A 25,260-nucleotide genomic window follows, 5' to 3' on the forward strand; every position below is an offset into this window, starting at 1 on the left:
CAGGACTAAAGCAAGTCTAAAGCAGGACTAAAGCAGGTCTAAACCAGGACAAAAGTAGGTTTAAAGCAGGTCTAACCAGGACTAAAGCAGAACTAAAGCAGGTCTAAACCAGGACTAAAGCAGGTTTAAAGCAGGTCTAAACCAGGACTAAAGCAGGTCTAAAGCAGGACTAAAGCCGGTCTAAACCAGGACTAAACCAGGACTAAACCAGGACTAAAGCAGGTTTAAAGCAGGTCTAAACCAGGACTAAAGCAGGACTAAAGCAGGTCTAAAGCAGGACTAAAGCAGGTTTAAAGCAGGTCTAAACCAGGAGTAAAGCAGGTTTAAAGCAGGTCTGAACCAGGACTAAAGCAGGACTAAAGCAGGTCTAAACCAGGACTAAAGCAGGACTAAAACAGGTCTAAACCAGGACTAAAGCAGGTTTAAAGCAGGTCTAAACCAGGACTAAAGCAGGTCTAAAGCAGGACTAAAGCCGGTCTAAACCAGGACTAAAGCAGGTTTAAAGCAGGTCTAAAGCAGGACTAAAGCAGGACTAAAGCAGGTCTAAAGCAGGACTAAAGCAGGTTTAAAGCCGGTCTAAACCAGGACTAAAGCAGGTTTAAAGCAGGTCTGAACCAGGACTAAAGCAGGTCTAAACCAGGACTAAAGCAGGACTAAAGCAGGTCTAAACCAGGACTAAAGCAGGTTTAAAGCAGGTCTGAACCAGAACTAAAGCAGGTCTAAAGCAGGACTAAAGCAGGTTTAAAGCAGGTCTGAACCAGAACTAAAGAAGGTCTAAAGCAGGACTAAAGCAGGTCTGTGCGTAAAACAACATCCTTAAGTTGATGTCTATGTTGATTCTAAAATATCTGTGATCTTTTGAATGAACATAATCACCACAGGGGTCTAGTCCTACAGACTAAAGCGTTTCAAGTCTTTTTGGTCCCTGTAGACTAAACTGGTCATAACAGACACATGACAGTCACTGACACTTTGGCGCTCTTACAGTGACGCCACAGACCGGAAGCCCTCGTGCGCACTCGTGCCTCTTGCCTCGGGTCTCGTGGAGGAGCGCAGTTTGTGCTCTAGCGCTTCACTCTGCTCACGCTCGTGCGCCGCTCACCTGGAGGAGCTCGCGCCTCTCACCTGTCTGCGCGCGGGGACATCACGGGGACACCTGTACGTGACACGTGCGCGAGCCGGGCAGGTACGTGCAAGCGCTTCTTATTCTAGTAACTTACCGAACGTAAATACGTTACGAGCAAGTGAGTCTGACATGACGCGGGACAGACGGTGGATTCTTCTGATGTCTTTCCTCCTGTCCTGGCGCACGAGGTGGATGAGGATAAACCCGGGTAACGGGAGAAAACTACTGAAAAACTGAGATATGGTGCCGCTAAAATCCGTAAAATAATGTTAATTCTGACTTGAGTTTTACCTAAAGCGCTCTTCCCGCGGCACTTTTGTAGTCCATAAAATTGTCACTCATAAAAATGATCACATTCTTCAAATTACGGTTTATATTTCCTCTTTATGCGTCCTAATATCAGCTTTTTACAGCCTATATTTAGGTTTCCTCAGGCTGACTTTTCCTAGGTAGCTTTACAGTGCTCATGGGCTTCTTTTATGACTTTATACTTGTGCTTATGTGACTTTACATTTTAAAATAGTTTCAGCTCCTCGTCTGATCCACTCAAAGAGGTTCAACGTTCAAAATAATCTAGTATTGTTGAAGCCTCTTGTTATTCTTTAGTTGTTGAATATGCAGTCTGCAGCTGTTTCAGGGCGCTTCCTTTTCATCAATATTTTTTTATTTTGTTCCAACAAAACTAGAGCCAAAAATGTCACTTATCTTAATCCAAGAAAAACCAGGACTGTGGTTACGCAAATATGAGCCAAGACAGTTTAGACGTTTAGCCACTAACCAGAAAGTTGCAGGACTAACCGGAGGGTCCATTCATGTTATGTCCTTGGGCAAAGCAACAGCAGAGGATACAGAAGAAAGGGTCAAAGGAGCCGAGGAGAAGAGGATACAGAGGAGGAGGTCAAAGGGGAAGAGGAGGAGAAGTGGATACAGAGGAGAGGGACAGAGGAGCAGAGAATAGGGTCAGAGGTGCAGAGGAGAGGGACAGAGGAGCAGGGGAGAGGGTAGGGGGGGCCCAGGAGAGGGACAGAGGAGCAGGGGAGAGGGTCAAAAGAGTAGAGGAGAGGGACAGAGGAGCAGAGGAGAGGGTCAGAGGAGAGGGACAGAGGAGCAGGGGTCAGAAGAGTAGAGGAGAGGGACAGAGGAGCAGGGGAGAGGGTCAGAAGAGTAGAGGAGAGGGACAAAGGATGCAGAGGAGGGGTCTGATGGAGCAGAGGAGGGGTCAAAGGAGCAGAAGAGAGTGTCAGATGGAGCAGAGGAGGGGTCAGAGGAGCAGAGGAGAGGGTCAGAGGAGAGGGACAGAGGAGCAGGGGTCAGAAGAGTAGAGGAGAGGAACAGAGGAGCAGGGGAGAGGGTCAGAAGATTAGAGGAGAGGGACAGAGGAGCAGAGGATAGGGTCAGAGGAGCAGAGGAGGGGGTCAGAGGAGAGGGACAGAGGAGAGGGTCAGAAGAGTAGAGGAGAGGGACAGAGGAGCAGGGGAGAGGGTCAGAAGAGTAGAGGGACAAAGGATGCAGAGGAGGGGTCTGATGGAGTAGAGGAGGGGTCAAAGGAGCAGAAGAGAGTGTCAGATGGAGCAGAGGAGGGGTCAGAGGAGCGGATGAGGTTGTCTAAAGTTGCAGGTTGAATTCCAGAGGTGTTGGTTTGAACGTCTAAACTATAATCATGTTCTTGTCCCAACAGCGTGCACTCCTCTCCGTGTGATTCCTGTCTATAAATTATGGTCAAATTGCAGTGAAATTAAAGTGTGCACAGAATGAGAGCGTTTCACTGTGGTGTGTTCAAATGCTTGGCCTCAGGGTTGGAAATCACAGCACCGCAGCTAGTTGATGGCTCTAACATGGGACAAACAGGAGATTACAAAACCTTATATAAATTACAGCTTTGTTTAAATGAATTTGAAGGTAACAACACCGGGAAACGAGAGGTTGAGGGCAGCGTTCATCAAAAATATCAAAAGTCAGAGAATAACATTGACACACACATACATAACACGCGGGACTAAAAAAACAAAGTATGATCATTTAATATGGAAAATCTCTATTGTCTAAATAAAGAATGTTTTTTTTAAATTATCATTGTAGTATCAGATTGGGTATTGAGTATTGAGTTCTATTCTTTAGTATCAAACTCGACTTCTACACTGGAAAACCTTTCAGATGGAGGCTCTGTCACCTATTTGTTTCAATGGAGATGTATTTGTTTTGCCTGAAATGTTCCACAGTACAGTGCAATAGGTGAAATCTGAAAAGTAGTCAGCTTTATTTTTTACAATTATTATATATGTTTTAAGGCTGTAAACACCCTCACCACACACTTTATAGACTTTAACATTTACATTTTCTCACATTTCTCACATTTTAAACCTGCGTATATTATATCCCTCTTCCTCGATGAGCGCTTTAAATGTGCTGTTCACATGACTCTGCAGAGGCACCTCTCTGTGGAGAGAAACACTTAAGTCCAAAGCGTTTCTGAAATTTGTCTCTGCAGAACATTTCATTGACATTGTGGGTTTTGTCGGGGAGAAACTTGCAAACATACAGCACTTCAGAGTCACACTGCGATCCAACATTTATGTCAATTTGGCTGAACACATTCTGTACTGTACAGGAGACACGGCACAGAGGAGACTGATGGACAGTGGTGTACAGTCCCTTAGCCAATCAGGATGCAGAACACAATGCACGTTCATACACTTGAAAAAAACCTTGAAAAATTGCACAAACAAAATCCATGAAACAGCGAGACCACGAAAGGTGAACCTTGATATAGCAAGAGACCACTGTACACAAGTTTAGCTTGCTAAAAATATCTTAAAACATGCATTCTTATTGTGAGTGGGGTTGTCCCTCCACACATCTGACCTGTAACTTTACCTAGTTGCATAACTCTCCCAGTCTCCCAGGTGATAATTTTAATGACATTCTGCATAACGAAAAGCAATGAATAACAGAGTTTCACTGTTTTTTCTGGGCCCATAGACTTTCAGGTAAATGGGTCCATGTTACTGTATTGATACTTTGCAGCTGATGTCATCAACTTTGCCTGGAGGTGTGATGCTAATTGTAGGCACTGCTCTGTCTGAAGCTCTGTTACTCAAGTTAGCCTTTAATCGTAGCTTTGTTTCAACACAATCTGACCATAAAGAACTGATTTATCTGGAACTACAACAGGTGAGCTGAGTTGCGATGTTAAACAAGTCTCTCTAACAATATTACGTGGACCTGTCACTATAAAGACTGTTTATCGACTAATCGTTTAATATATAAAAGCTGGAACAATATATTTTGGACCTCAGTATTTATCTTGAGCACTTGTTTTTGGCAAAAGTGGGAAGAGTATTTTTGCTGTAATAAAATAATATCTGAGCTGTGGTGGAGTGAATTAGTCCCTTTTATGGCTAATTATTGGCACATTCTGCTATTAGTTGCATAAAGTAGTTTCAGTATTATCAGTTATTGCAATGTTTCTCTGTATCGAAGTATCATGCTTCAAAATGTGTTATCATGACAGGAGTGATATTACAGTCAGTTTCAGTTAGTCATTCTCACCTTTTCGTTGAAAATCCTAAACAGGACCATGAAGGCTTGGGTTGATCACATGCTCCTGAAAATGTGCTCTTTAAATCCATTTTGTATTTTTTCTTGAGTTTCAGACTTATCTTAAACGTAATACGATATCTTAATCTGATATGATACGTATCTCGATACAGTGCACTGTTGATTCGATACAATATGATATATTTTAAATCAATTCAATACGATTCAGTAAAACATACAGGCTTTTGGGACACTTAATGATCAACCCCATTTAAAAAATAATAATAATAAATTAAATTAATTAATTTGATGTATGATGTTTATTTACCTTCCATTTATTGAAGATGAATGAACATAACTGCATTTTGGTTTGTGCATTTTACCAACTAGAAAAACACATCAGACTGTTATATTGGCCAGTATTCATCATCCACAGCTTATATGAGCTCCACATTTACACAGGGACATGTGCAGTTTAACGGCTCTGAAGGATCACAACATATTTACTGAATCACAGCTGTGATACTAAAAGTCTTTATTAAACCAAAGTTGATATGAAATAAAACTATTTTAATCATTAAAACAATTAATCAAATGTCAAATGTTCTGCATAAACAAGTTTCTTTACTCTACACAAGCCACACAAATGTAGCGCTGTGACAGAATAATTTGGGAAAAAACAAAAACAAAACTCTTGGCAGTAAATCAGTACAGCAGCCCACGATATCTATACTGTATCATTAAATGAAACGATATGATATATCAATATTTCGATATTTTTGCACAACCCTATTAACCGCTGAATATTCCGTCATAAACATACGGGCAGAACACCCTAAGCCTGATTTCACTGCGAAGTATCAATATTTAGTGCGTTCTGTTGAGAATCTAAACTTGAATAAATGTCAGGTGGATCATTCTAACCTGTTATTGATGCACATATTTCAGTTTTTTACTGCAGTGAGCTTTAGTCTACGGCCTTCGATCGTCCCTTTGCGTCATCTGTGTTTTGATGAAAAAAGTTTGGACACTCATGCTTTAGATCCATTTATGGATGGACTGTACTGACAAAAATGAATAGCTCAGTACTTTTTGGAGTCCTGATAACAATTTTCTCTAGGAGTGGGACGAGACACAGTTTCAATGTGACAGTACAACGAGATTGTGCCCACGAAAATGAGACAAGACAAGATTTTAACAACATTTATAATAAACTAATTGTGCAGTTCACTTCACAATTTTGTCTTCACCATTTTTTATTTGAAAATGTTTTTTAAAATGTTCCTCCATGTATGTGTCTGCTCCTCAGGCTTTGGTGTGTCATTGAACCAGGATGGATCTGCTCCTGAGGCTTCTGACCCTAACTCTGCTCTGTGCTCTTCCCCACCCCTCCCAGGGCCAAGGTAAGCCAGATGCCCTCCCACCCTCTCCCTGTGTGTCAGGTGCCCTCCCATCTGTCTTGCTGGATCATGATTTTTTTTTCATGTGTTTGTTGAAAAAGTATTTATTTAATTCAGTGTTTTTTTCGTATCTGTATCTACAAATGTTGGACCATTGTTTTAAAGAAGTCAAATGAGAAGGTGATAAGTTTGTTAAGTTTTATTAAAACGGGACTACATTTCCCTGCATGCACTGTGTTCATGTTGTGTGCAGCCAAAGCCGACATAAACTCAGATTCATACAAATCCAAACTAACACAAACTACGGTAGATTGAATAGATTATTTCTCATGGTATGCTACTTACAATGGATATTTTTGGCTCAAGTTTGTCAAACAATGCAGGATGTTTGTCTCATGAATGTGCGTGTAAGTTGCTGGTGCCCTCGGAGCCTTATCTTTTTTTTGGCAGACTTTGCAGATTGGTGGCTCATTTTGATGATCTTGTTTTTCAAATCCATAATAATTCCACACATCAGACTTCACCTTCTTGAGTCACTGGGATCATGATCCACTGCCCACGAGCCATGAAGTGACTGAGGTAAAGAACCATCCCCAATTCAGAATTGGCACAGACGCTAACAAGTGTCATTGCTATGACAGAGGGCGCCCTTGTGGACAAAGACCAGAACTAACATCTAAACATTGTAAACTAACATCTAAACATTGTATTGAAACTGGAAACATGAAGCAGTCTGGTGTTGTAAAGGCGATTATAATCGTGTGCGATGATCACAATTATTAAAAATGCCATGAACAAGTAATTATAGACCTTTTTTATTGCGATTAACGACATTATTGTATATTGTTCCATCCCTGATCTGTGGAGCTATCATTTTAAGTCTGTAAATCACCTGATTTCTGTGCATCCATCTTTGGTATTTTTATAAACATTTCTTTGTGGTTTGATTTGCTATTTATGTTTTAATATTAGGATTCAATACAAAGTTTACATTTTAAACCTGTCCAGGAGCGTTCACATACCTAATCCAAGAATCCCATGCATTTCAGAACATGTTTGTAGAGGTCTAAACTACAGGTTCAGCAGCTTTTACACAGAATAAGACCCCATGGATACACAGCGAGGGCATCTGCCTCACAGGGACATTTGGGAGCATGCTGGTAGAGGTCTAAACTACAGGATGAGTATCTTTTACACAGAACAAGATGAGATATTGTTGTGACCATTCAAGTTGCAGTTTAGATTTGACTACTGTTCATTTTGGAACTCTGTTATATGATCTCCCGCTATCTTTCTTTCCTCTTTAGTCTTGGCCAAGTTCCAGGTCTAGCCCAGGTCTCAGTTCTGCATATGCTCAGTCCTGTAGTCCTGATGTCCTCCCGTACTAGTCCATTTGAATGCTGGGGTTCTAGCTCAGACCACACAGTACTGTTGGTATTTTTGTTTATGATGTGTGAATGTTTACTGCTCCACCTGCTCCCTGCTCCTGTTCAGCCCGAGGGAGAGAGGGAGCGAGAGAGGGAAAGAGAGAGGGTAAAACATTAAATGTGCTCAAACCATACACTGTATAAAGAAGTGGACTGAGCGAGCATGACATTGGCTCCAAATGAGGCTTGGCTAGCACTTAAAGGGATAATCTTCAACCAGGCATAATAAATCAGAGCTTGTGTCATCGCACCAAAGAGCCAATCAGGAGCAACGCTGTTGACAGCATTGCTAAGCATCCTTCTCCCACCAAACCAGTTGTGTGGACACTTCGCAACTCTGTCAATCAAACCTGTTGCTAACGCTAGCGGGAGCGACCTATAGAAAGGATGCTGCCTGATTGGTCTGGTATGTTCATATTTTGATTTAGGGAAAATAGTAAACTATAAACACCAGGACTATGTAGAGTGGGTTAATATGAACATGCTCACTTCTTGTTTGGAACATGATGGCTAGCAGATTAACTATGTCCATTTCTATGGCTCAAATATATGCGCCTACTGGTGGGAAAGAGACATCGCAACTGCAACATGTCAGAATTCTCAGGTGAAAATTGCTGTTTAACTGTCAGATGCAGATGTGTGGAACCGGTTTATGGTCAATATCTCTGTAATCACTGGGCCTGTCTACAGGAAACAAAAACTGGCACAACATCCAATTTCTTCTCTGTCAAATAAACAAAAGGGAAATTATTTTTTTCACAATAGCTTCAAAAAGTGGTGTCATTGTTCAACCCCAAAGAGGTTGTTGTCAGTTGAAACGGCTTGAAGATTAGATTAATATGACAAGTTTGTAGAGCCAATCCCCAAATCAATCCCAACGTGGAAATCCCAGAGTGGATCTAAACACTAAGCCCACTCTCCCCTTTAGTTGATTTTCAACAGCGTGACTAACTGAAAAACTGTTGGCTAATGCTAGCTAGCTTATGACTGTAACATTATTTGAGAGAGACTTGAGACTTGTTTAAGACCACAAATCAGCTCAACTGTTGTAGTTCCAGGTACGTTTTTTTATGAACAGTGCCTTCAGTTAGCTAAACTTCCCTCAGAGAATGTTGATGACATCAGCTGCAAAGTATACATTCATGTTTATTCAGACGAGAACTGCTGAAGCGTAAAGCTCACCAAACTGAAAGGAAAACTGAGTAAAACATGGAAAACTCTCAAAGTCCTTTCTTAGTTTATTAAAATGAAAGATGAAATACAAAAAAATCTATGTCCAGTTTGCTGCACATTTAAAGTTCTTCTTTAACCCACCTCCTGTATCACAATTATCTGCTGAAATAGTCAAACACTTTTAAAGGTACATAATGTCAAAACACCTCTCTTCACACAACATGCAACTACACTGGGTCAAATGCAGAGGCCTGCTTCTGGTCAAATACATTCAATACACAAAGCATAAAAATGACGATAGTAACATTAAACAATGTCTGCTAATAATAGAATCATTTCTCGACTGTGTTGTACTATTAATGTTTCTGACACCTCGCAATAGTAGGTTTTTATAATCTGCTGAACTCACAGTCACTCTTGGCCATCTGCTGAGTGCAGCCGTTCCACCGCCCGGCCTCCACCTCCGGAGGCATGCTCTCAGAGAGAGAGTCAATCTGAGGAATACTGACCACCGTCTCGCATCTCCACAGTACATGTGTGTCTTTGCATTTAGACACATGTGAAGTCATTTCCTCATTAGAGTCATTTCTCTGTAAATATTAGTATGATTGTAATAAAACACACATGATTCTACAGCTTAACACAGAGAGAACATGTCTGTACATGTCCCCTTGTCCATGAGATGTCTCTGTGAGCAGATTTACCCATGTCTGCCTTCCTCCATGCCTGCTCTGCTTCAGTCCCTGTGCTCTGCACCAATGTAATACAGGTTAGGAGCGAGTGAGGGTGAAAGAGTGAGAGAGAGTGGGGATATGGAGAGAAAAATGCGTGCATCACTGTCCACACTCATCCTCGCCGGCCAATGCACTGATGTGGCTGGGCAGCTGTGATGTGGGATGGGGAGAGCGCATGGACAGGAATAGGTAGAGGTCAACACAAATAATTATTTGAAACTACATTTGAAATAATGAATTACAATGGAAATAAGAAAATAATGTTTTAATTCGAAACTTGATGCTGTCAAATGTTGTGTGCATATGAGTATGCATGGAGCTGAACAGCATTAACAAGCACGGGTTGGTGGGTTGTTGTAGTGATACAACAACCCACCAATGAAAATAATTGTAATGTAATATAATTAAAAAAATACTCAGACGTAAGACCTATCCCTGAGTCATAGGTGAGTTGACGTCTGGCTCCTCTGGGTCCTAGTGCCCTGCCACAAAGCTCCTGTGGAGAATCACCTTTTCCTCTCCTCACTCGGTCGGATAGGCACAAACACGGATCAAAGTAACGAGGCTAAAAGTCTCAAAGTAAAGAAGCTAAAATCCTACACAAAAATAAAGGAAGATATTCTCACTGAAGCTCCCTGTGTGCGTATACAGGTGGGTCATGTGATCAGTGTCATATAAGGACAGTTTCCTCCATTACAGTCCAGTCCCTGATCCTCCCTGGGCCCTTATGCACTTTCACTGGTTTATTACAGCCGTTAGTGTATTTAACACCTCCATGTCCTAAACAGCAGATTCCATATTCGGGTGGAGTAAATGTCTCTCCTTTCCGGTTAACCAACTCTTTGGTGACTCCAATTTTCCACGTCCCACTGGTGTGCCCATCATCTGAATCTCTCTGAGCCTAGGACTATGGAGTATTCACTAAATCTTTCTAAATTCTCTGGGAGCTGCTGAGAAGTTTCTCAATGTGTTGCACTGCTGAGGTGCTGTCAGATAGAGCCATCTCTCTGCTGTATTTGGGTCCAGAATGACTGGATTAAACTGCGGGCTACTCCAGACTCCGTAGCACAGGTTTCCTAGGACTTTGGCCTGGTTCAGGAGCAGTCCTGTGGGGAGTCAGAGACTTGTAGCTGGAGCTCAGAGGGCTGTGGGTGGGGGTCTGTTTCTCCATTTCCTGGATGCTGCTGTTCTCTCTGAGGTTGTGGAGCTGAGGGGCTGTTTCTCTCAAACACAGCTGTGATTTGACACTCGCAGTGCTCCTCTGAGTGGTGCTGTATTTTCTTGTAGGTCTTCTCCAGCTCTTCTCAACTTTGTCTCTGCTCTTTGAGAATCTGTAGCTTTGATCTACTCCTTCAGCCTCTTCTCTGCCTCCTCTCCACTCATTACCGTGTGCTCCTTGAGTTCAGAGAACTCACAGAGCACCTCATCCAGGCAGAAGAGAGGGAACATGAGTGGGTGCAGAGGGCACACTTAGCACTGGTGTCTGGAGCCCCCTCTGCCTCCTCTGCCCCTGCTGCCCAGCTCTCAGCTCCTATGTCTGTGCTTTGAGAGTCTCCTCTCTCAGATCCTGTGTCTGTGTTTTGGGACCCTTCTCTCTCAGCTCCTCTGTCTGCACTTAGAGAGTCTCCTCTTTCAGCTCCTGTGTCTGGGCTTTGGGCTCCTAATGTGACTCCTGCTTCTGTCTCAGAGAGTTGCTCAGTTCAGGTGTTGATATGCTGTTGTCTCTTAGTTGTTGTCAGTGGACGAGCGTTCTGTACATTCTGTAAGCGCTGCAGGGAGCCCTGGTCCAGCACAACATACAAAGAATTACAATAATCCAGAAGCGACAATACAAATGCGCAGATTGCCTTTTCAGAATGGCTTGGGGAAAGTAAGGCTTTACTTTGGCAAGGAGCCTCAACTGAAAGAAGCTGGACTTTATGACAGAGCTAATGTGCTTGTCCAGTTTGAGCACAGAATCGGCAATCACCCCAAGATTCCTCACTGCAGGATGACAATAAGAGGACAGAGGACCAATCACACTGTCATGCACAAGCAGTGGGTTAGTTTGGCCAAACACCACAATCTCAGTTTTATTTTAATTTAAGCTCAGGAAGTTTGTGCTCAGCCAAGTCTGCTCATGGCTGAGTTTGTCCTGCAGAGCTTTGATTGTGGTCACTGGCAGATATTTCTGAATCTGTAAAACAATGTAATCAACATTGTGCTTTCTAAAAACATCACCCAAGGAAAGCATATTACAGAGCAAAGAGGACTGGCCCTAGTGTGGGGCCCCAGCTAGCCCCTGGGGCACACCGTAATCGAGGGGACACACAGAGGAGGGGTACTCTCTTAGGCTCACAGAAAAACATCTGTTTTGACAGATTGGATCCAAACCAACAAAGTGCAGTACCCTTAACGGCCACACGTGTCTCCAGGTGAGATAGGAGGATGCTGTGATCCACCATGTTGAATGCAGCTGATAAATCTAAAAACAAATGAACTGCAGCTTTCCCAGAGTCAATAGTCTGGGATTAAAAACCAGACTGGAATTTTTCACAAATTCCTGCAGTTGGTCATATGCAACCTTCTCTTAAACCTCAAAAGGTTAGAAAGTTAGAAAAAATATTTGGGTCAATATTAGGCTTTTTGATGAGTAGCTGGACCACAGCATGTTTCAGCGCAGTTGGAAAACAACCAGACATTAGAGACAAGTTCACAACATTAGCAATATAAGGTCCAAGAGAATCATCCTTGAACAGAGACATTAGTCCCATTAAAAAAAAATAATAATAAAAAAAAAATACCGAGGACACAAACATATATTATTACTGACTCACAGACGAGTGTGTTCAGCCCCTGGTCAGAAGGCCAGAGGTTCGCAGCATGTTTGAATGTGGTGAGTGTGTGAGTGATTGGTGGATGATGGGAAATCTAGTCTCTGGTTAATCTGCACATGTTGTGGTGTGCTTGGATTAATGTTGTGTGTGAGATGGACAGATTTGACTTAAAGATCATTGGAGTGTTCTGTAGGGCATTATGGAATATTTGGGCCCAGTTCTGCATGGTTCTGGTTTCTGGACTTTTTGTAAAAAATTATATCTTGTATTCTATCGTCATGATCCCTTATAAAACATTTTATACAGTGTTGTTCTCTTCTGACAGATAGTGATGGCCAACCTACTTTTTCATTGAGTAAACAGTGAAGGGTTTTAAATTCATCACCTGTGATGAAATGAAGGGCTGAGTGTATCTAAAGGTTTCAAAATAGAGGCTGAAGTCTGCATGTATCTCCATAATCTAGTATAGAAAAAAAGGCTGAAAATTGTTTTCTGTAATTCATGGGATGCAGTATTTGTTTCAATAATAAAATTATTATTTTGATTTTAAACTGTTAATACTGTTCCATGATATGTATTATTAATGCCCATATTACGCTATTTTCTGATCTTTGTTATACAATTATTTCCTTACCAAAAACATACCCACAGTTGTGTTTTGTTTCATTTAAACCTGTTTAACAAACCCTGCAGATTTAGGCCGAGTTTTTCTCTCAAACAGAAACTCTGTAGAGACTCTGTTTCACCTTGTGACGTCATGTGGTAATACAGAAAGTGCTCCATTGTGTTTTTGCCAAAATTGCCAATCTCAACTGAACCAAAGGTAATAGGTAGCTGTTAACTTGAAAAGAGCCGATTGATGACGTCACGTCAAGGTGGAACAGAGCATTTTGAGCTTTGAAGATGAAGACAGACTGCATTCAATAATTTGAGATTTTTCACATAGTTTTGAATTTCATTTGAAATCTTTCTGCAGTTTAAAAATTGCCTGATCAACAGATGGCCCACTTACATATTAAACAGCATCATCTGCATATACATGTATGAGGCTTTCTCATATATTACAACCAATGGAATTAATAAATATAGTAAATAGTAGCAGGCCCAAAACTGAGCCTTGGGGCACTCCTTTACTTAAAATAAAAACATTTGATCTAAACCAACTGGCTGGGTTCTGTTTGAAAGGATAATTTTGGAACCAATTTCATGGAGTATTGTCAAGTCAGAATGTTTCAGACACATCAAGAGGATTTTATGATCTACTGAATCAAAAGCTTTAGTTAACTCAATAAACAGAGCTACCCAATCTTGTTTATCACCAAGGCCTGTGAAAATGCAATTTAAAACTTTTCTGGTTACAGTGACAGTACTGTTCTTTGCTCGGATCATGGAAGCGTCATGCGTGTTTGAGTGATCTTTATTCTCCTGTTTTCAAAACACCATTGCTCTGGGAAAATTTTCCCTTGCCTTCCATGTGCTTTGTACTCACCTTGTTCTCCTGTTTTATTTTTTTAATCGGTCAAACATGTAGGATTCAGCAGCATTGTGCAGAAGAAAAAAAACAAACCCTTCTCATAACCGCTATCTCTCCTGCCTCTCTCTCCATCTCTCCATCTTTATCACTCTCTCCTCAAAGGTTCACACTACTTCATCATCATTAAATTAAGATCATTTCCTTCAAAACGTGAAAAAAGTTGATTTTTTAAGTCATTTTGGAAGTAATTGGTAATTTACTTTGAGATTCAGAGACACTTGCTGAAGTCTGCCCTCCTCAGGTTGGTCCAGGTTAAATATGCCTGTTTTTGGGAGACTGGTTTGCATGAGTCTACAATTGGATGAAAACACAGAGGCGGTTCACCACAAAATAATCACCAAATTTTCCATTGTATGTTTTTATTTTGGAAGCAACATAAAGTAGCTGTTATAAAGATATCCGTTTAATCAGTCAATCATCCAGGTAGGTTCAAAGAAATTTGAATCTTTACCAGGATGCTGTGAGAACTGAAGAAGCTAATCATAAATTAGCTTAAAACTACTACAGAGTTTTGCATAGGACTGATCAATATTTTGGGACAATTTTGAGTCCTATATGACACATAATTGACACAAGTGTGCTTTTAGCTATGTTATAATGTTGTTATCCCCTCAAAAACACGCCTGGAGTTGTGTTTTGTTTCATTCACTCATGTTTAAGTAACACTTTATTATCAGTCTGTAACATCTCCAAAGCTAAAAATGCTCTGTTCAACCTTCTGATGTCATGAAGTAGTAGTTTTCAAGTTAACAGCCCCTTTTACCTTCAGTACTTTGAGTTCAATAGAAATTTTCAATCCCATGGCTGAAATTATACAAATGATTCTAGTGAAGGAGTTTAAAAATAAAGTGTAGCACTTCCTGTGTTACCACATGATGTCACAAGGTGGAACCGAGTATTGTCCATTTGAGAAAAGACCTATTACATTTGATTGGATTTTTGTGTTAACATAGACTGTCTAATAGAAGTGGACTCAGTGAGTGTGACGTCACCCATAGTGTTTGGTGACTGTTTTTCAATAGAAAGTGCTCATTTCCTGTTTGGAAGGCAATGGCTAGTGGGTTAGCTATGTTCACTTACATATGCAGTCTATGTGTGTAAATGAAACAAAGCACAACTCCAGGTATGAGTTTGATGAGGAAACAACGTTATAGCATAGAGCAGTAAATAGTGTAATATAGGCCCTTTAAATCCATTATAAACCAAACTCTGTAAATGAATTTTTTTGAAGTTAAGTGTTGGTTAAAAACTAAAATTACACACCTTAAACTTATGTTATGATAATGTTTGTTAAAGGTATCTTAGCTGTTTTGAGTGGGAGTCTAATTACTATAATACTTCAGTCATAGATCATCACAGGAGCAGTCACTAACCTATGTCTGTGGTGCAGAGCTCACCACAGGGACAGGAGCAGCCACTCTGGGCTGTGACTGTGGTGAACCACCTCTGACAAAGATCCTCTCTGCGACGTGCCTGTCACTCTACTGTGTTCAAAAACAAAGAGACCTCAGGGGGATCATCTAGACCTGGTCTTTGATCAGACTTTGAACTGGGTTTTGGCTCAGTTTGGTCTGGTTTGGGGTTTGTGTTGTTGGATTTGAAATGGAATTAAAAAGTTAAAGTCTCATTCACTCACACAATTCTTTTGTCTAGGATTTTACAGCCATTTTATAGAAGTCTAAACCAGGACTAAACCAGGACTAAAGTAGGACTAAACCAGGACTAAACCAGAACTAAAGTAGGACTAAATGAGGGCTAAACCAGGACTAAACCAGGACTAAACAGGACTAAACCAGGACTAAACTAGGACTAAACCAGGACTAAACCAGGACTAAACCAGGACTAAACCAGGACTAAACTAGGACTAAACCAGGATTAAACCAGGACTAAAGTAGGACTAAATGAGGGCTAAAGCAGGACTAAACCAGGACTAAATCAGGACTAAACCAGGAGTAAGGCAGGAGTAAGGCAGGACTAAAGCAGGACTAAAGAAAAATCAAACCTGAACTAACTCAGGACTATTAGGTCTAAAAGAGGACTAAACTAGGCTTAAAACAAGACTAAACTGGGCCCTAAACATGACTTAATTAAGACTATAAAGTACAGTAATTTACTGCAGCAGAACACACTCAAATTACTGTTTATAAACCAATAAAAATAGATTTATAGTAAATACTTTTTAGATGACAGTAAAAATCTGAAGTAATTTGTACACTGTTATAATTCAAGATTAGAGCAAATTAACCACAAAAGTGCATTGATGAAGATACTGTTATTTAAAATGAATAAACTGCAGATAGACAAGAGTTGAATGAGTCTTTCTTTTTAATGCATTGGTGGACCTGGTCTGGTCTCAGGTATCGTCCTGTGGAGATACTGGCTCTGTCTCTCTCAGTTATGGAAAATTTAAAATACTGAAATATGGTGAATACTGTTTGCTTGGCACGGTTCAACTAATCAAGAAATATCAACTGCTGGGTAATCCAGGATTAAATCAGGACTAAATAAGGACTAAATCCTTGTCTAAATTTAATAAATAGGGACTAAACCCAGGTGAAACCAGAGCTAAACCAGGCTAAACCTAGAACTAAACCAGAACTATTCCAAGACTAACTAGCCTGAACTATGACTAAATCGGGACTGAATTAAGACTAAACCAGTTCTAATCTAGGACTAAAACAACACTAAACCAGGACTGAACCAAGACTAAACCAGGACTAAACTAAGACTAAACCAGGACTGAACCAAGACTAAACTAAGATTAAACCAGGAATGAACCAGGACTAATCCAGGACTGGCTAAGTCTCAACCAGTACTGAATCAGGTCACAACTAGGTCTAAACCAGGACTGAACCAGGACTGAACCAGGACTGAACCAGGACTGAACCAGGACTGAACCAGGATTGAACCGGGTCTAAACCAGGACTGAACCAGGACTAAAGCAAGACTGAACCAGGACTGAACTAAGACTAAACCAGGACTACACCAGGATTTGAAGTTGAACTGTGTCTAGTGCTGTTGGGCGTGGACAAACGATTTGCATGGGAACTGCATTGGGTTGTGAATGTTAAATTGTGTTGAACATTTTCTGATTAAATACTGTATGTTTTCATCTTAATGTTTTTCTTTTCTGATGTTTCTAGTTTCATCACCTCGAAGATTCAAAGCCAAAGTCCTGGGTCCCACCAAAGTCCACGTATCCTGGAAAGAACCCAAAGGCAACTTCGATTCATACAGGGTCACCTACAGCACAGGTGAGAGAGCCTGGGGTTAGGCCTGGTTTAGAACTAGTTTAAACCTGGTTTAGTCCTGGTTTGGACTGGGTTCAGACCTGGTTTAGTTGTGGTCACCTACAGCACAGGTCAGAGAGACTGGGGTTAGACCTGGTTTAGTCCGGGTTTAGACCTGGTTTTGAGCTTACTATTCACTTGCACTACAACTTGAATTTAAAGAACACCTGATCACTTACAGTATAGTTCGGTCCTGACCTGAGGTCTGTACTCTGAAGTTGGATTGGAGAGTTAGTGAGAAACTGATAACTTGCTCCGTACCAGGTTAATATAATAAGAACATGAGTCTCTGACCAATCAGAGATGAGGATCCATAGGATTGGGTCCACAAAATTGCCTGTCTTAAAGTCCTGTCAAATCATGTCTTTGGGGTTGAATAATGGCACCACTTTCTGAAGCTATGGTGAAAAAAAAACACTTTTGTGTATTCATATACTGACAGAAAAGATGCTGAACTTTGTGCAAGTATGTGTGTAGTATGCATGTGTGTGTGTTGTGCAGTGACTTTCATAAAGTCCTGCGTCTGAACAGGTTTGACATTTACAGCTCCTTCGGCTCCTTCAGCTGTTCAGTTTGCACATGCCCAGACGAGCTCACCGCTGTAGGCTCCAAGTCCTGCTCCTGTCTCTGTGCAGGAACTGCTCTCTAAAATATTAGAGGAATATCATAGAAACATCACCGCGGGACACGAGATCTACAAACACTCTCAAACTGCAGAAGGAAGTGTTTAATCACATAAAACCCCTCCTCATTTTTCTGTCATTTAATAAGAGGTGTCAGGACATGAGAGTTATAGAATATAAAACACTTGCTACTGATTAAAAAACTTACATCAAAAATTTTATAAAATGTTGATTATAATTAAAATAATTTTTGTTTAGCCAAAATTTCTGTGTCAGTCGATTTCGACACAAAGGAATAGACTTGATACTCAATACTGATTCCAATACCACAATGATAATAAAACACTTTCTTCAGACAAGATACTGTGATTTTCCACATTAAATGTTGGTAATTTGTGTTCTATTCCATGTGTGTTATATGTGTGTAATCCTTCAGTGTGCAGTAGGTTCATAGTGGTCCATGAGTGTACACTACTCTATGTCTTATACTTGTGAAACATACAACACAAGATCATCATAAACATATTCAAGAAAGGTTCATTTCTGTCCTGTGAATGTGACATTTTTAGTATCGATACCTGCTCAAATTAGTATCTAGTTTTGACACTAATTTAAATATAATTTAGTATCTGACTTTCAATACAACCCTGTCACAACACTATCCAAAGTAAATCATTAAATTTTTAAAAAAATATAATAGATATTTAAATGGAAACAGGTGACAGAAAAACAGGGTCCATTCACACAGAACCCTTTTGGGTTTTTGATATTTTGGTATTGTCCATTCAAGCCTGCTATGTTTCTGTTGTAGGGAGTATTATACCTCTAATGACATAGCCACACACAAGATGACACAAGATAACACAAGCTGAGCTAGCAGTGTGGAGCTGGCTGTGTGGAGCTGGCTGTGTGGAGCTGGCTGTGTGGAGCTGGCTGTGTGGAGCTGGCTGTGTGGAGCTGGCTGTGTGGAGCTGGCTGTGTGGGGCTGGCAGTGTGGAGCTGGCAGTGTGGAGCTGGCTGTGTGGACCTGGCAGTGTGGAGCTGGCAGTGTGAGGCTGGAAGTATGGAGCTGGCTGTGTGGAGCTGGCCGTGTTGGACTGGCAGTGTGAGGCTGGAAGTATGGAGCTGGCACACCACGACAGTGCATTTTCTCTGTCAAACCTAACCATATATTTTATTTTTTTCCTCAGGTGGAGCAGAGACAGAGGTCATAGTGCCTAAACAGGACCCTAAAGTCGTCATAGAAAACTTTGAGTCATCTAAAGAGTATAACTTTAACATCTACGCCGTGAGAGGGGGCGATGAGAGCAAGCCCCTACAGGCCAAGCTCGAAGGTACAACCATCAAAAACCATGCTATTTTAAATCATGATGCTGTCCAGCCACTAATCTGCACTCATTCAGAATAATACATTTATTTTCTAGTAAGCTTTGGCAGATATTGACACTTTTTACTAGGGTCAGGGGCCCTAGTTCATACAGAGACGGCACAAAAACTATAGATGCACCACTCCAGCTTTTTCAGTTTCGTTACTGATACTCCATACTGATGGCTGTAACTATCGGAGACTGAAAATATTTCCTTTAAACGAGCGTATGGTACAAAATTATCCAAATGAGTTTTGTAACTGTTGTTTAGCATTTAAAGTAACTACAGAATAACTGTAATAATAATAATTTTTGGCCAACATTGTCCAGTAAACTGTCTTATCACACCAGTGCACACACCAAAATGGGATATCGACTGAACCGTGATCTTGGAACCGATATCTGATCCATAAAAATTTTCAAGATTGGCATCACTAACAAAAAACAGGGTGTTTAGTGGTTCTCCCCTAGGAAAGTTTTAACCAAACACATGACACTGACCTCCAGTGGGGACAGAAAGTATTCAGACTCCCTTCAATTTTTCACTTTGTTATATTGCAGCCATCTGCTAAAATCATTTCAGTTCATTTTTTCCCCTCATTAATGTACACACCCCATATTGACAGAGAAACAAGACATTGTTGACATTTTTTATTAAACCAGAAAAACTTAATTATCACACAGCCATAAGTATTCAGACCTATTGCTCAGTATTTACTAGAAGCACTTTTTCAGCTAATACAGCCATGAGTCTTTTTCGGAATGATGTAACAAGTTTTTCACACTTGGATTTGGGGATCCTCTGCCATTTCTCCTTGCAGATCCTTTCAAATTCTGTCAGGCTGGATGGTGAACGTTGGTGGACAGCCATTTTCAGGTCTTTCCAGAGACGCTCAATTGGGTTTAAGTCAGGGCTCTGGCTGGGCCATTCAAGAACAGTCACGCAGTTGTCCTGAAGCCACTCCTTGGTTATTTTATTTGTGTGCTTAGGGTCATTGTCTTGTTGGAAGGTGAACCTTCGACCCAGTCTGAGGTCCTGAGCACTCTGGAGAAGGTTTTCGTCCAGGATATCCCTGCACTTGGCTGCATTCACTTTTCCTTATTGCAACCAGTCGTCCTGTCCCTGCAGCTGAAAAACACCCTCACAGCATGATGCTGCCAACACCATGCTTCACTGTTGGGACTGTATTGGACAGGTGATGAGCAGTGTCTGGTTTTCCCCACACATACATAGAATTAAGGCCAAAAAGTTCTGTCTTGGTCTCATCAGACCAGACAATCTTATCGCTCACCATCTTGGCAAATTCCATGCGAGCTTTCATGTGTCTTGCCCTGAGGAGAAGCTTCCGTCGGGCCACTCTGCCATAAAGCCCCAACTGGTGGAGGGCTCTAGACTCCATGCAAGATCTCACCTCGTGGGGTCTCAATGATCCTAAGAAAGGTGAGGAATCAACCCCGAACTACACAGAGGAGCTGGTCAATGACCTGAAAAGAGCTGGGACCACCACTTCCAAGGTTACTGTTAGTAATACACTAAGACGTCATGGTTTAAAATCATGCATGGCATGGAACGTTCCCCTGCTTAAACCAGCACATGTCCAGGCCCATCTTAAGTTTGCCAATGACCATTTGGATGATCCAGAGGAGTCATGAGAGAAAGTCATGTGGTCAGATGAGACCAAAATAGAACTTTTTGGTCTTAATTCCACTCGCCGTGTTTGGAGGAAGAAGAATGACGAGTACCATCCAAAGAACACCATCCCTACTGTGAAGCATGGGGGTGGAAACATCATGCTTTGGGGGTGTTTTTCTGCACATGGGACAGGACGACTGCACTGTATTAAGGAGAGGATGACTGGGGCCATGTATTGCGAGATTTTGGGGAACAACCTCCTTCTCTCAGTTAGAGCATTGAAGATGGGTCGTGGCTGGGTCTTCCAACATGACAATGGCCCGAAGCACACAGCCAGGAAACCAAGGAGTGGTTCCGTAAGAAGCATGTCAAGGTTCTGGAGTGGCCTAACCAGTCTCCAGACCTAAACCCAATAGAAAATCTTTGGAGGGAGCTCAAACTCTGTGTTTCTTAGCGACAGCCCAGAAACCTGACTGATCTAGAGAAGATCTGTGTGGAGGAGTGGGCCAAAATCCCTCCTGCAGTGTGTGCAAACCTGGTGAAAAACTACAGGAAACGTTTGACCTCTGTAATTACAAACAAAGGCTACTGTACCAAATATTAACATTGATTTTCTCAGGTGTTCAAATACTTAATTGCAGCAGTAACATACAAATAAATTATTTACAAAATTATATTATGTCTCTCACAGTGGACATGCACCTACGATGAAAATTTCAGACCCCTCCATGAATTTTAAGAGGGAGAACTTGCAAAATCACAGGGTGTTCAAATACTTATTTGCCTCACTGTGTATGAGTGTCACTGAAAAGGGTCTGAATACTTATGGCCATGTGATATTTCAGTTTTTCTTTTTTAATAAATCTGCAAAAAAATTCAACAATTTTATGTTTATCTGTCAATATGAGGTGCTGTGTGTACATTAATGAAGAAAAAAATTAACTGAAATGATTTTAGCAAATGGCTGCAATATAACAAAGAGTGAAAAACTGAAAGGGGGTCTGAATACTTTCTGTACCCACTGTATATATGACCTATATATATGACCTATAAACACCTGCACACCCTCAGTGAGTGAAGGCAGCCGCTGTACACTCTTATCCTGCAGTAAGCAGTAAGTACAGTCACCTCTGTCAGCTCTCTCCACGTTGTGGAGGGGTCAGGGAATGTAGTTTCGGTGACTAAAGTGAAGCTAAGGAGTTTAGAGTGTTCATCAGGCAGTGCCTGCACAGTGACTGCTATACTGCTGTTCACAAGCTGCAGTGTCCCTGTTACTTTCAAGTGATTTCAGATATGAATGAAGAGTAGAGAACACTTTTACTAAGGCTATAGTATATAAAGTAAATCTACATGAGTATATAAAGTAAATCTACATGCAGATAATAAGAATTTAGATAATTCTTATTTTCTGTTTAAATTATGATTTATCTTCAAGCCAGATTTGTTTTACAAATGGCTTTTACTTCTTATTTCCTGCTCAAAATATCTGCATTAAACATCTATATACATGCTACATTACATTTACATATTATTAAAGCATATGAACATATGTCTATTATATAAACTAGAACAAAAAAGAGAAAGTTATATCATTGCATAGCATGCACCCCTAAATATTCTGCCCATGCTCCTAAAAGATTTCAGTCAGGTGGTACTGTGCTCCTGGAAAATGTAAAATGTAAATCTGGAGCCTTGAAGATAGATCATTTTTATGCCATACCATGGAACATTTCAGGCAATGGCAAGGCAAGTTTATTTATTTAGCACAATTCATACACAAAGTAATTCGAAGTGCTTTACAGAATAAGAAAGACATTAATGCAACAAATCAAACGTATAATTACAAATAATCATCATAAAATTAACATTAAAACAGAAGAGTGCAGAACAAAACCCTTTCAGTCATATGCACAGATAAACAGAAGTGTTTTAAGCCTGGATTTAAACATCGTCAAAGTAGAGGCCTCTCTCACATCTGTTCCAGGTTTTAACTACATAATACTGAAACACTGATTTTCCATGTTTAGTCCTGACTCTGGGCACCAGCAGGAGGCCTGTCCCTGAAGTCCTCAGAGTGTGAGATGGTTCATGTGGCTCTAACATGTGGGAGATGTTCTTTGGTGCTGGTCCATGGAGAGACTTGTTCACAAGCAGAGCTGCTTTAAAGTCTATTCTCTGAACCACAGGAGCCAGTGCAGAGACCTGAGCACAGGACACATGTGTGAAGTACTTCCTGGTTCTAGTCAGGACCCGAGCAGCAGGTGGATGTACTGCATCTGTCTTAACGCTCGATTTTGCAATGTTTTTTAAATGGTAAAAAACTACAGATGATATTGATTTCATGTGGCTGTTAAAGTTCAAGTCTGAGTCCATTATTACCCCTAGATTTCTAGCCTTATTTAAAGGTTTTAGAGAGAGAGAATGAAGGTGACTGCTGACACTTTCTCTTTGTTTCTGTGGGCCAGAGACTTGAGTCTTGTCTGAGTTTAGCTGGAGAAAGTTGTTTTGCCTCCACACACTGATCTGTTGGATGCAGTGGCAGAGTGAATCCAGTGGTCCATATTCACCTGCTGAAGTGAGACATAGATCTCTCTCTCTCTCTGGACTAATGGCAGCATGTAGAGATTAAACAAAAGAGAGACACGGTCTCCAATGCCAGTGCACCTTTAATGTAAAAGATTAATTAAAAATCTCATTATGTTAAATCTAACTTGTAGAGAAGGTTTCATTGGTGGTCATTGGGCCTGTCTTTTTGCAATCAAATATAACATGGCTTCTGGATGGAGCTGAAACATCATGATCTCTACACTGAACCACTCCTGGATGAATGAGGGATTACTCCATGTTAACTATACCTTGTTTTTTTTGCTTTAGCTCAGTCTTCAGTGGCATCTCAAAGCAGCTCCATTGCCACTGCCACTCGAGAGAACAACGAGATCTCAGAAGGTAAGAATTTATATTGAAAATAACAACTGTTTCATATATGAATATTTAAACAGAAAAAGTGTTTTAATTCACAGATATTCTGTGCATGTGCTTGATCGGTGCAAAACAATAAAGTCTAAAACATGTGTATGCTTCTGAGGCTGTTTCATATTTATCTAATCAGTACAACTCAATGTGTGTGTGTGTATATATATATATATATATATATATATATATATATATATATATATATATATATATATATATATATATATATATATATATATATATATATAAAAATCTCCTCACCTTTCCCGAGTGGTCTCATCCCCTCTCTTTGCCACGCTTGGGTCCTCTACCACAGGCCTGGGAGCTTGAGGGTTCTGCGCAGTACCTTTGCTGTTCCTGTTCAACATTCGTTGAGCACATCATCTATTGGAGCCTTGTCCTTGATGTACTTATGGATCTTGGCTGTTTCATCCTGGACTGTGGCTCTCACATTGACTAGTCCTTGGCCTCCTTCCTTTCGGCTCCCGTACAGTCTCAGGGTGCTGGATTTGGGATGGAACCCGCCATGCATGGTCTTGCCATTGAACTGACTCCTTAGGACTTGCCTTACTTGTCTGAGGTATTTGGCAATGGCTGCTTTCCTTGTTTCCTCTTCAAGGTTACCATTTGCTTGTGGGATACCAAGGTACTTGTAACTCTCCTCAATGTCTGCTATTGTCCCTTCTGGGAGGGAGACCCCTTCTGTGTGAACTCCCTTCCCTCTCTTTGTCACCATCCAGCTACACTTCTCAAGCCCGAATGACATTCCAATGTCTCTGCTGTAGATCCTGGTGGTGTGGATCAGTGAGTCAATGTCTCGCTCATTCTTAGCTTGATGTCATCCATGTAGAGGAGGTGATTGATGGTAGCCCCATTCCTGAGACGGTATCATTCCATTGCCAGTGTCGCTGATGATTTGGCTGAGGGAATTCAGACCTACGCAGAACAGCAGTGGGGACAGTTCGTCTCCTTGGTATATGCCACATTTGATGTGCACTTGTGCACTTGTGCAAGTGACCATAACACCAGAGCAGACCCACCAAGGCTGGAAACTGAACAGTACTGGAAAGACATATGGGAGGAGGCATCGCATAAGAGCGATGCACAGTGGCTGGTGGCTCTGAGAGAAGACCACAGCAACCTTCCCGAACAGAATTCAGTCATCACAATGGCAGACATCCAGGAAAGAGTCTCAGGCATGAAAAACTGGACCACACCAGGCCCTGACATGATCCACGCATACTGGCTAAAGAAGCTCACTGCTCTCCATGAGCGCCTGGCAGCACAAATGAACCAGCTGCTTATGGATGGGACTGATCCAGAAGGATCCCTCAAAGGGTACAACCCCATCCAACCATCTCTTGACAACATGGAAGCTCATGTGGAAGCTCGTCGCTAAGATAAGTGAGCACGTGGATCAGTACATAAGCATAGCGCAGAAGGGCATCGGCAAAGATACCAGGGAAGCCAAACACCAGCTCCTGGTAGACCAAACAGTCACCCGAGACTGCAGAACCTATAAGACCAACCTGTGCACTGCCTAGATTGATTACAAGAAAGCCTACGACTCAATGCCACACACACATGGATCACTGAATGCCTGGAGCTGTACAACATCAACAGGACT

General features: G+C 41.2%; 1 protein-coding gene across 2 annotated transcripts in view; it reads left to right on the forward strand.

The window, feature by feature from the left end:
• Positions 1-1,061: 1,061 nt before the first annotated feature.
• The window catches only part of LOC117378761 (collagen alpha-1(XIV) chain-like), a 141,065-nt gene continuing 116,866 nt past the window's right edge, over positions 1,062-25,260 (forward strand). For both annotated transcript variants that reach the window (XM_055225455.1, XM_055225457.1), the window contains exons 1-5: positions 1,062-1,186; positions 5,973-6,066; positions 16,891-17,001; positions 18,851-18,994; positions 23,535-23,606. In XM_055225455.1, the coding sequence (XP_055081430.1) occupies positions 5,997-6,066; positions 16,891-17,001; positions 18,851-18,994; positions 23,535-23,606 (397 nt within the window). In that variant the 5' untranslated portion in view covers positions 1,062-1,186; positions 5,973-5,996. The remainder of the gene's footprint in view (positions 1,187-5,972; positions 6,067-16,890; positions 17,002-18,850; positions 18,995-23,534; positions 23,607-25,260) is intronic.

This window comes from Periophthalmus magnuspinnatus, chromosome 11 (assembly GCF_009829125.3).
Source record: "Periophthalmus magnuspinnatus isolate fPerMag1 chromosome 11, fPerMag1.2.pri, whole genome shotgun sequence".
Lineage (NCBI taxonomy): Eukaryota > Metazoa > Chordata > Actinopteri > Gobiiformes > Gobiidae > Periophthalmus > Periophthalmus magnuspinnatus.